The 12,120-nt window shown below is 37.3% G+C and overlaps 1 protein-coding gene across 2 annotated transcripts in view; it reads left to right on the top strand.

Annotated features, from left to right (window-relative positions):
• Positions 1-12,120, top strand: part of LOC149321514 (ubiquitin-like modifier-activating enzyme ATG7) — a 171,749-nt gene that overhangs the window by 94,336 nt on the left and 65,293 nt on the right. The window contains exons 17-18 of one of the 2 annotated variants that reach the window (XM_089523468.1): positions 558-680; positions 3,423-3,480. In XM_089523468.1, the coding sequence (XP_089379594.1) occupies positions 558-680; positions 3,423-3,467 (168 nt within the window). In that variant the 3' untranslated portion in view covers positions 3,468-3,480. Of the gene's footprint in view, positions 1-557; positions 681-3,422; positions 3,481-12,120 lie in introns of those variants that run through there. The other variant, XM_089523475.1, reaches the window with a different exon arrangement.

Genomic DNA, 12,120 nt, shown 5'->3' with positions numbered 1-12,120 from the left:
AGCTGTGCTGTTAAACATTCTTGAAGGTATCAGTGGATGAGGGGAATGACTATTCAAAGAATGTTTTCAAAATGAATATTGTTACATGAATAACCACAAAAAGAGAACTGGATCAAGCTTAACTGTGCATGGGTCAAGAGCAGAACTCTGTTTTGTTTAAACTGAAGTAAAATATAACGTATTCTAATGCGTCACTCACTGGAATTGCTTCATTCATCTTAACCAAGATAATGCTTGTTATGTACAGATGCAGTCTGGGACAAGAGAGGACACTGCATGCAAGAGGCACTGCTGAATTTCACAAGTGCAAATGATTCAGTCAGCCTTAGGATTTCATTTCATATATGTCTGTCCCTGAAAAGTGGAGTATTGCAATATGTATTTAGAGAATATAAAATTACTTTTATTATTCTCCTTTAGCATAAGTAAAACTATTTCTGTATTACACACAAGGTTAAATAAATTATTTTGCTATGCTGTTCTCTTGCAAATTGCAAACAGGCAATTTGATGGCTCGGATTCTGGGGTATATTTTCATCCTCTTTTTGTTTTTTCAGGTCCTTGAACAATATGAAAGGGAAGGCTTCAACTTTCTAGCAAAGGTTTTTAATTCTTCACATTCCTTCTTGGAAGATCTCACAGGTCTGACTCTGTTGCATCAGGAGACCCAAGCTGCTGAGGTATGTGCTTTAAACACAGAAGGCAAAACAGATGAAGTCAAACATGTTTGTATATTCATTCAAGTTCCATTAACACAGAAATAATATATTATAAAGACTAATACTAACTCACATTTACAATAAATTACTCCTAGATCATAAACTGCACAAAAATTTGTGACCAAACGCATGTCCAATTAGATGGCTTGCAATAATTGCTATTTTCGAAATTATATGGCAGACCAGGTTCTGTTTATGCAAATAATATAGGTGTCCCATGAACAATCAGGTTGCTACTTATTTTCCTTTCCCCATTATTATTGTAGGCAACCACATTTCATTATAATTGTTAGACAATGCTTCAATCTGACTGCTATGTTCATCAAATTGAATTGCAAGTCACTTTGTGTGTTTTAAAGACATTTGGGAAAGATTACTCCCCTCTCTTCTCCTGTCTCAAATGGACAGCTTAGATTAATATTTTACATTTTATTTAATAATTGACAGGATCTCTTTATCTCACTGAAACTGCTTAACAGACACAATCCCAGTAACCCTAATGTTACTGATGGGCATAAAACATGAATTGGATTGCTTTATACAGTGTTACTGTTATGTATGTATTTATTTATGTATTTATTGTATGTATCCTACCTTTCTTCCAAAATGGGACAACTTTATAACTTGTACTTTCAACGTATGCAGCACATGATTATGCAAATTTCAGAGAACAACTGACTCAAATTCATATACATCCTTATATTTTTCTTTGCCTATAACTTGAAAGCTCCAAGCTGATCTCCCTGTGTACGAACATGGACAGACACATACGTACATGCATATCTAGTGTGTGAGATATGTGGCAAAGGTAGCTTCTAATACACCAAAGGAGCTTCTTTACACAACCAACATTTTCTCCCAGGTTCATTACCCTAATACAACTTTCTGAATGCATGAGTGAGGAATTTGACAGTATTTAATGATATGATCTTGATGACTGACATAAATTATTTGTGGATCAAATATGGTTTTTGTAGGGCAGTGCTACTAAGAATTGTTGTATAGAATCCTACTACTCTGCAGTTGCTGCAGACTACCAGTTTTGCACCTTAGGGCCACCAGATAGGTGAACGCACCAGCAATTTCCGCATTAAAATTCTAGTACTACATTTTTTGTCCTCAAAGGCTATGAATCCACAGAGAATGTGCACATACACCTCATACATGTAGTGTATTGATGTTTCTGTTGAACCAATTTTCCTGTTCCTATTCCCTCCACTCACCCCGGGCACATTCTCCACCATCTTTTCTCTTTACTCTACTGTTGTGGACTGTTCAGTCCACTCTTCTCACTCAAGATATCCTTTCTTCTTAAATATCTTGTGGGATACTCATACTGCATGGTCTCAAAATGCCTTGTGCTACTTTAGTAACCTTTGTAATACTTCTCATTATTTCATTTGTACAAGAGATTGAAAGCAAAGAGACTTATTTTCACTTCTTTTTCATTTAATGCATTGGGCTTTTCTAAAACAAATTTTTAGTAAGTAGAATGTATTCAACAGAGGCAGAAGGGTTTCTTTTGAATGAAAATCATTTTTCTTTTCTAATTAACATCTATACATCTTACCTTATATCATAATATAGATGTGTAGCTGTTCTGTAGAATACCACTGAGAGGACTGATTTTATTCTAACTTCTACAAATTATGTGGCTTTTGTCTCAATTGAAAGAGATTAGCAGTTTTCTTTATGAGAAAAGGGTTTTTTGGGATCAAACAGAATCTTTAAAATACTCTATGGCAAGGTTTCCCAATCTGTGCTCTGAGGAGATCTTAGGGCTTCATGTGCACTTCCTAGGTGCACTGGGGCCACTCCAGAAAAATGAAAGAATTAAAACTGAATGAAATTAAAGAATAAGAATATATTATTATATATACTTCTAAACACCATTAACTTGTAAGACATAGGCTAGGTCTCTTAGGAGCTCTGCCATAGAAATAAGGGCTGTGCGAGTCAAAAATGTTGGGAACCCCTGCTCTATGGATTCTTAACAGAAATCTTAACAGAGATATATTGGACATGAAGCAGTTGTGATACCATACGGGAACTTAATTGTTCTATCAATATATTTAAGAAAAATACAGTATGGAAAAATCCTAGGAAGTATTCAAAGGTTTCTAGAATACTATTTGTATACTGTATTGTAAATTTTTATTTTGCTTCAGCAGCTGATGACAAATTCACTGTGTCATTAGGGTATTGAGACATTTTGCATTGTCATTTCTGTTCTTGCTCTTTGGATAAGTGTTTATTCTTGTACTACCTTTCAGGCAAGTACCAAAATGTATTTGAGGGTTGGTAGACTGCATATCTTGAAGAAATGTTTACTCCCCTCAGGCCAGTGGAGATGTGACTTCCTGCAAGGCTAGCCATAGGGACTCTCAGGCGTATCCCTGACCTGTCAAGGTCATCAGATTTGGGGGAAATGAACACTCTCAGCACTAGTATTTTGTAAATTTACTGCTAATCCCTCCCCTAATCCCTTGCTTCTTCTTCTTTAGATTATTTATAGCTAATTAACTTTTCAGATAGATTTTGATTGGATTTTAAAAGATGATATGAGAAAGCATACAAATTGGAATATGGTGGAAAGAATAATGTAACAATGTAAGGCTTTGACAGGCATTGTGTTGTTGGATTCAGCATTTAAGAAGTCATGGTTTCATCAGAACTAGCCTCTACATAATCTGTTCCATCTAGAACCTGTTGCATCTAGAACCTGTAATGCTGTGTGCCTTCAAGTGATTGCAAATTTAAGGTAATTTGTTCAAAAGTGTGTGTGTGTGCGTGTAATTGTTTTCCTCTGAGTGTGAGAGTCTGTGACTACTTGCCTGAGGTCACCCAGTGGGTTTCCATGGTTGAGCAGGAATTTGAGCCCTGGTCTTGTGGTGTCCTAGGCCAACACTCAAACCACTATTCCAGACTAGATCTCTAGAATTTGTAAAAAATGAATCAAAATATACTGAAAATCTGATAAACAGGGGCCCCAGATTATACCAAACCAAACCTTTTTTCAACCTGCCAGCAATAATATAGTGTAAATATATCTGAACACATGCAAAATGTCTTTCCCTTTCCAGCAGCAAATGGCAGGTTGCACTCCTCTACTGAATTAAAGAGAATTCCAGGAATGAAAAAAGAGGGGGTGTGTGTGTCTCTTGCTGAACTCATTCATTCACAGTTAGAAAACTGAAACTTTCTCTCTCTCTTAAAATTCTGTTCTAGGTTTTTCTGAAAGTTTAATAGAGGGATGGGGATAATAAATTCCCACATATGTTGTTGGATAGCAACTCCCAGCAGTCCTAGCAAGCATAGCCACTGGAGAGGAATGCTGCACGTTTTAATCCAACAACATCTTCAGAGGGGCATGATTCCTGTCCCTAACCTAATGCAACCTCGCAACCTCATCTCGCCAAGATCAGGCCTTTGGCCTGTTATTGAGTGGATTTGTTGAGAGTGGATTTATTCAACAAATCAGTACTCTCACTGCTCTCAGAGCACTTCATTGGAGCAAGTTTGCTGGAGGAAATAGACTGCTAAATGTACACAGAAAGACTTGAGTTCAGACCCCTACACAGTTCAGTGCACAGTCTTTTAACAAGTGACAGGGTGGGTTTACATGATATGAGCAAATGGTAAATATGTCACTTACTGTAGTTATTAATTCATTCAGCGGCGAAGCAGACCACTATGATTTATTTGTTGTGTTGTCCAGCAGCAGGCAGCTTCCTCTTTTTTTATTTCTTCCTTCCCAACAAAACAAAGAGGCAAGCCAACAACAAACTTTGAATTTTCATTCTGGCTTGTTGAAGGGGTATAAACCAGAGAAAGGAAGCTGCCAGCTACTAGATAACCCAGTAAACAATCCAGTGAAGCAAAGCTGTACAGTTTAACTGTTCTCTTTGCAAGCAGGAGCAAGTGAACAGTGGTTACCAATAAGATGCCTGGCTTGCCATGCTATGCAGACACAGTTGAATGTAATCAGTCTTGCAGAGGTTTGAGACTCAGATGGGATAACATCTTGTACTCCAGAAAGATCCAGAAATTATTGAAGGAACAACCAAGTGACAAATGAACAAAAACTGCACTTCAAATATATTCTCATGGAATATGAAATGGGAAAACATTCTTGGGTGGGCAGATTCCCTCATTGTTCTGTTTATTTTGCCTACCACAGCAATTTCTGTTTTGGAAATAAAGCTAGTATTATCATAAGACCTTTTATATAAAGCTGTGGCTTGGCATAGTCAGGATATTGTGTACAGATCTAGTCAATTCATGTTAAAACACAAACAAATTATGATAGCTTTGGGAAAGGTGCAGAATAGCACCGTGAAAGTGACTGGAGTGTTAATTGAGTGCCTTTCTGTGACTGATCCCTTTATGTAGGCTGGCACCAAAACTCCAATCCCTAGGAATCTTGCCACTCACCCTGCCCTTGTTCCCCCAATGCATGCCTTCCTGGATTGGGTTATTGGGCCTCAGGATGATCCCCTGAAATGTGGCTGTGTAGCTGTGTTATGCCATCATCATCCCACCCTTTCCGCAAAATTGGGACTCAGGGCAGCTCACAGCATGGTATATGTGGTCTGACTCCAAATCAGACTTAAGAGACAGCCAGAGACAGATTTAAAATAACAATAAGCACAAATTTAATAAACATATTACAGTATAAAAATATAATAAATTCTAATATTCTAATCCCTAGGCTCCCTAATATCATAGGCAGTTCTCTCTGCTTCCTCAAATCCAAAACTCCTCAGCTGTGTTTTTCAACATGGAGGAGAAGACCAGAAAGAAGAGATGCAGCCTGCTTTGGCATTTTGTCTGCTATAGATTCACTGCCACTACCACCCTTCTCCTGGATCGTCCAGACCTGCAGCACTAGCAGTAGCAGTGAGGGCCTCTCTTCTGTTTTCCTCTGCCTCCTTTTTCTTAATCTCTTCCTTCCATTCCTTGGGAGTTTGGCTGTTGGTTGGGCAGCATTTTTATTCAGTATTAAAATTTTATTTTACCTCCTTTGTTACATGCCCCTAAGTTCCTGCACTGAATTTTCTTGTTGTTAACTGTCCTTGAGGCAACTTCAGCTGATGGTGACCCTATGTCTTCTCACGATATGGTCAAAGTGCAACAGCCTCAGTTTAGTTATCTTGGCTTTTAGGGAGTGTTCAGGCTTCATCTGTTCAAGGATCCATTTGTTTGAATTTCTTGCTTTCCATGGTATTCTCTGCACTCTTCTCCAGCATCACATCTTATATGAGTTGATTGTCTTCCTATATGCATTCTTCACTGTCCAACTTGCATCTGTATATGGTGATGGGAAAAACAGTTCCTTGGACTGTCCCTATTTTAGTTTTCAGTTTTATATCTTTGTACTTTACCATTTTATTGTTTTATTACTAAATGTATGCAGGCTTGATAATTCTCATTTGGAGGGGCATTGCCCTTATTAAGCCTCTCTAACTGCAAGCATAAGTCTTATTGAATTTAGTCTGGACTTAAGTGTGTTTAATTTTATCAAAAGTGTCTTCTTATTCATTGGTCCATGGAAACTTAAGTATTTTGGCCTGATTTTGAAAACGTCTTTTTATGTTTGAGCATTCATGTTTGAATATTCATGTTGAAGTCTGACATTTTTGTTACAGGGAATTGATTTGGAACTATGACCAGAGAGCAGTTATTAGAGTACAATTTTTCTTCTCAAAATATGGGTAACCACAGTTGTTTTCCTCTGTCTTGTGACTCAAGAAGTGAATGTTTAGCTACAAAGTTTGTTGTGTAAGAAATATTACCTTCCCTGAGGGAAAAGATGGGTCTGGTTTTAAGCATCAACCAATTGATTGCCCTAGATGCGGGAGAGACAACTGTATGCATTTCTACAATCAGTTTCTTTGATAAAAAGGCCAATAAATAAGAATACACTTTTGGTAAAATTAAAACACACTTCAGTTCAGACTGAAATCAGTAGGACTTATGCTTGCAGTTAGGAGGCTTAATGAGAGCATTGCCCCTCAAAATAAGAATTCTCTCACCTCCATGATTTTTTTTTTTTTTAACTTTTATGTAGAGACCACCAGGGCCAACTCCTGCAGGAAGACACCATCAAAGCACTCCCAACAATGGCCATTCAGTTTCTGTTTAAAAACCTCTAAAGGAGACTCCATCACACTCCAAGGGAATGTATTCCACTGTCAGACAGCTTCTGCTATCATGAAACTCTTCATAATGTCTTGCTCACATCTGGTTTTACTTTAATTTTAATTCCTGTGGAGCATCTCTTTTAATAAACCCTAGTTATTTCTATTACAGATTCATAAGAATCTCAGATTTATAATGCTATATAAATTCATTATCTCTAGAAGTGTTTTTCCCCCTCCTGTGGAGGACTATTCTCATTGAAATCAGTTTCTGCTTACTCCCAATTTCTATTTCCATTCCCACCAGATTTTGTCCTGAACTGATCTGGTGGTTAAGTTATGTTTAGTATATGTCTAAGTTTTACAGTTAACCCTAGAGGGGAAGCATTCTAACAGTCTCTGTTTAGTGTGTTAAAATAGAATGAAGCCACTACATAAAATAAAAATGTCCAGAGACTATGAAACACACAATCTGACTTTTTAAGCAAACTTTACAATTCTTTGCATATTAAAAGTACTGTGCAAATAAATTAACCAAGCATTGGTATGTGAATGAAGGGTCATTCAGGATTCTACTATTTCTGCTTCCTACAGTCATTCCAGGCACTTTTATTTCTTCTTCCTCAATTTATCCATGATGTTGCACTTTCACTTGGCATCTGTAGCTCAAACTGTTATGCATTTTACTACTGTTTTATAGGTTATTATAATTTCCACCCTCTTGGCCTTTCTTCCAGCCATCTTATCTACAGTCCAGTCAAAATGCATGTTTTAATAATAATCTCAAAATTTATAAGCCCTCCAAAATCAATTACATGTAAATGTTGTGAATATTAATTGTTAGCAAGCTATTTGAAAAAGAGTTGTGGATGACTGATTAACAAATATATGGTTAGTCCTCCATATCCATAGATTCCTTATCCACAGATTCAAATTTTCACAGCTTGAAAATATTCCAAAAATATATACATTTCAGAAAGCAAACTTGATTTTACTATTTTATATAAGGGGCACCTATTTACTATGTCATTGCATTTTATAGTCTGTGAGCATACACACATTTTGGTATCCATGGGGGGGGGGGGGGGACTTACCTGGAAGCAAACATTTGTAGATACCAAGGGCCCACTGTATTCATCATAATTATACATCTCTTCTGCAGCATACGAGATTGTCTTTTCGTGTCCATGCAACTCAAAAGAGGCGTTTTTGGATGCCTTGTCTTAATTTACTTCGTAGATAATCTTCATTTCTCTTCCCTATAGAACAGTCTTTTCAGAACCTTCCAGCAGTGCTCATGGATTCTTTTAGGATTTAAACTTGGTACTCACTGTTTAGTGAGTGGCCTCATGTTTTGAGGTGCATATACTACTTCTCCCTTGAGCATGTTACTTGTCTTTTTGGGAAAAGGTATAGTCCTATTGAATGGAGAAAGCCAGATGAAAATTAACTGCCTAACCATCTGACCCAATACACTTTGAACTTCAGTGAAAGAGTTTATTTAATGTTTTTACAAGAGGTACACCCTCTGAAGATTACCCCCTTGCTATGAATTTTTGAACATGAAGTTACTTAGAAAACCTTACTTTTTACATTCTTTTCTTGCTTTACCCTTTGTTTTTTCATTCAGAACAATTTTCAGTGGTTAAAGGTGCTGATTTAATTGATTTTCTGGGTTCAGAAACACTGTGATATATGTGCCATGTGCTTTCTGCCAAGTTATAAATTTCAAAACAATTTATTCTCTCCACAATATATGAAATGGCTATGGTCTCTGCTTCAGTATTGACTCCTCATACAATGAATGAAATGTTCTGTTGCAAACTGATTTGAACCCAGAGTCCCCCAGATATGAGAAGAAGCCAGTTCAACACATGGATTTTGTCTGCAGCTTGCAATATGATATTACCTAACTCCTTAGCATGAGTGGTGTAGTGGTTTGAGCGTTGGATTAGAATGTGGCTTGGCCATGGAAACCCACTGGTGGCCTTGGTTAAGTCACACTCTCCCAGCCTTACAGGATGGCAATGGCAATGGCAAATCTCCTCTGAAAAAACTTGCCAAGAACACCCCTGATAGTTTCATCTTAGCAATAGCACTTTACATTTCTATACCGCTTCATAGTGAACTAAACACTCTCTAAGAGGTTTACAATGTGTTAGTTAATGGCCCCCAATAAACTGGGTACTCATTTTACCGACCTATGAAAGGATGGAAGGCTGAGTCAGCCTGAAGCCCTGCGGGATTAAACTTGCAGTGTTGTGGCTGCGGTACCGGGATTTAACCACTGTGCCGTTTTAGGGTCACCTAAGTTGGAAATGATTTGAAGGCACACAACAACTCTTGCTGCTCTGAAGATTCTCCCAATTTTCTTGTGTATTTTAAAGCAAGAGTGGCATACAATGAGTACTGCTTATGTTAACCCTTCTCCTCTTCCATGATGTCTACTATTCATATATGAAGGTTTTTGGATTTCATCCATAGTTTGCAGTAAAGCATTTCAGACACTATACTGAAGTGACAGAATATAAAACTATTTGTTTCCATTATCTTGGACAGAACAAATGAATTTCTAAGCTTTAACTTGGCAGTGATTCCAGCCTTTTTCTGTAATATTTCTAAACACGGTTAAGCATTTAAGATTTTCAATATCTTCCATGTCTTTCTTCTCCCACTGGGGAATTACTGGACCCAAACCTTTTTGATCATTTTTTTTACTGAAAAAGATAATGATGGTGTGGTATGGAAACTGAAGTAGTTAAGCATTTCAGCTCTAGTATGTTCAGACAAATCAGAATCGTCTGTGGCTTTTCAACCAATATATCAGTTTGCCACAGCATATGTCTATATCTGGAACCAAAGATTAGCTGCCTTGAGTTTGTTATTTTGGGGGAAAGGGGGGATATAAATAAATGTAATAATAATAATAATAATAATAATAATAATAATTTTACAAAGATATTTTATGTATTTGTGCTCTCCTGTGCATTGCATTTTCATCACTTTTAAATAATAGACAATGTATTCCCATGTCCAGACCTTGAGAGATGGTATTGCATGTTCACATGGGCCACATTGACTAACTATGCTGAACCATAGTTTAGTGCAATGTGCATAAACAAGCCATGAGCTTTCCTGCTTCTTCGTCAGGTCTCTTCCTCAACTACTATCAGGATAATATTTAATCTTTTTTTACCCTGTCTGTTAACCATGGTTGTTGTGTTGTCTAGCAAGACAAATATTTACTAGCAATCAGACTGGTTTGGGGATCTTCGGAACTCCCTCTCCCAAATTATAACTATACAATAAATGTTCCATTCTTGCATGATCTTAAAAAGAAACTTCAAAACAATTTTGTAAGTTTAAATTTATCACAAATTCCTATAGTAATTAAAACAGCCACTATGCTATAGGAATAGTCTGCCAGCCTGGTGGAAAGTGGAACATTTATACCAGATACCTAGGGCTGCATATTGAGACAGGAGCAGTGAATACAAGTTGAACAATGGCAAAAAATGTAATGACAGTTATTAAGTGGAACAAACACAGATCATCAAGTTATAGCTATCTATCTTATAACAGCCATTTACTGGCAGAGTTGTTTTGTTCAAGTTGCCATGAGTAGAAAGCAGGCGTGAATGTGTCCATTACAAGATGGCTCCAAGGAAATCACGTTATTGGATACGGCAAAAAGACACGACATGTCCCCTAGGTAATACAACTATAGTAGTGTTCCTTTCCTCATAGGACCATGGTAATCAAGTGTAAACATGAAGCTCAGGACGCTAGGTAATATGATCTATAGTAATGTTCCCCTCACACAGCACCATGATAATCAGGTGCAAACATGAAGCAATTTTATAATGGTTGCCTTATTTAAAACAAACAATATCAGATGTTTCATCTATGATTATATAATAATTCAATGAGATAAATAGCTTATTTATTGTTGTTCTGTGCCTTTAAGTCATTTCTGAACTATAACTACCCTAAGGCAACCCTGTCACAAGGTTTTCTTGGCAAGATTTACTCAGAGGGGGTTTGCTTTTGCCTTCTAGGGGGTTGGACTGGATGACCCTTGTGGTCTCTTCCAACTCTATGATTCCATGATTCTTCTGAGGCTGAGAGAATGTGATTTCTCCAAGATCTCCCAGTGGGTTTCTGTGGCCAAATGAGTATTTGAATCCTGATCTTTAGAGTTGTAATCCATTGCTCAAATAACTGTACCGCATTGGCTTTTATCATGTTTATACTCATGTAATTAGCAATTTCTTTAATACACAATTGTACTTGCTTTTATAAGTAAAACCTGAAGATAAGAAAATCAACGCTGACCAGACAGGGGGTTCTTCTTGTCTTCCAGAACCCTGCTTGTATTCATGGTCAACCAAATTCTTCTACAGAGCAAATTACATTTTTATTTTTAGTGATACAGATAATAAGAAATGTATGAACATACTTTAAACATTGAAAAGGGTTAGATAAATAAAAAAGATACAATAGCTATTTGTGTTACTGTTATTGCTATTCAAAATTGCATTTAAAAATTTCTACCATGGTAAAAAACAAAACATAGCCACAAAGGGGGGGGGGGGGGGAATTACAGAACCTTGTATTAAACATAATGTACCAAAAGAATCAAGGCTGTTCATATTACCATATATACTCGTGTACAAGTCGAGGGAAGGTTTCAGGCTCAAAATCCTGGGTTTTGATATGACCCGTTGATAAGTTGAGGGTAAAATTTAGGGGGGAGGCTATAAGGAAGGATAGAAAGGGGGAAATACCACTTCCGTCCCTCCTTCTCCTTTTCTGGACCTCTCCTAAACAATTCCCAGGTGCTGGAGGAGAGGTTTTAACATTGAATTGAGAAAGGAAGCAAGTGGATTTAAATGGGGAGTTGTTTCCATAGGAAGCAAGGTCTTGCAAAATGGACTGGAGAGATGGTTTTAAACAGAGAGTTTTTTTGATAGGTCTTGCAAAAGAGAGATAAGCAGATGGATTTAAATGGGGAGATTTTTCCATGGGAAGCCAGGTCTTGCAGAGCAGAGAAAGAAGCAAGTGCATTTAAATGGGGAGTTGTTTCCATAGGAAGCCAGGGCTTGCAAAACGGAGCATAGAGAGAAGCAAGTGGATTTAAATGTGGAGTTTTTCCGATAGGAAGCAAAGGCTTGAAAGAAGGAGTTGATGTTGGAGATTGGGGCATCAGGCTTGCTTGCTTTAGGACCCTTCTAAGCACTACTGGTTTATTGACCCTTACA

This window comes from Sceloporus occidentalis, unplaced genomic scaffold (assembly GCF_023333645.1).
Source record: "Sceloporus occidentalis isolate IW3139 unplaced genomic scaffold, rSceOcc1.0.p SCAF_1, whole genome shotgun sequence".
NCBI classification, from domain to species: domain Eukaryota; kingdom Metazoa; phylum Chordata; class Lepidosauria; order Squamata; family Phrynosomatidae; genus Sceloporus; species Sceloporus occidentalis.
Note: the sequence above shows the minus strand (reverse complement) of the source record. Positions and strands in the feature narration are given on the sequence as shown.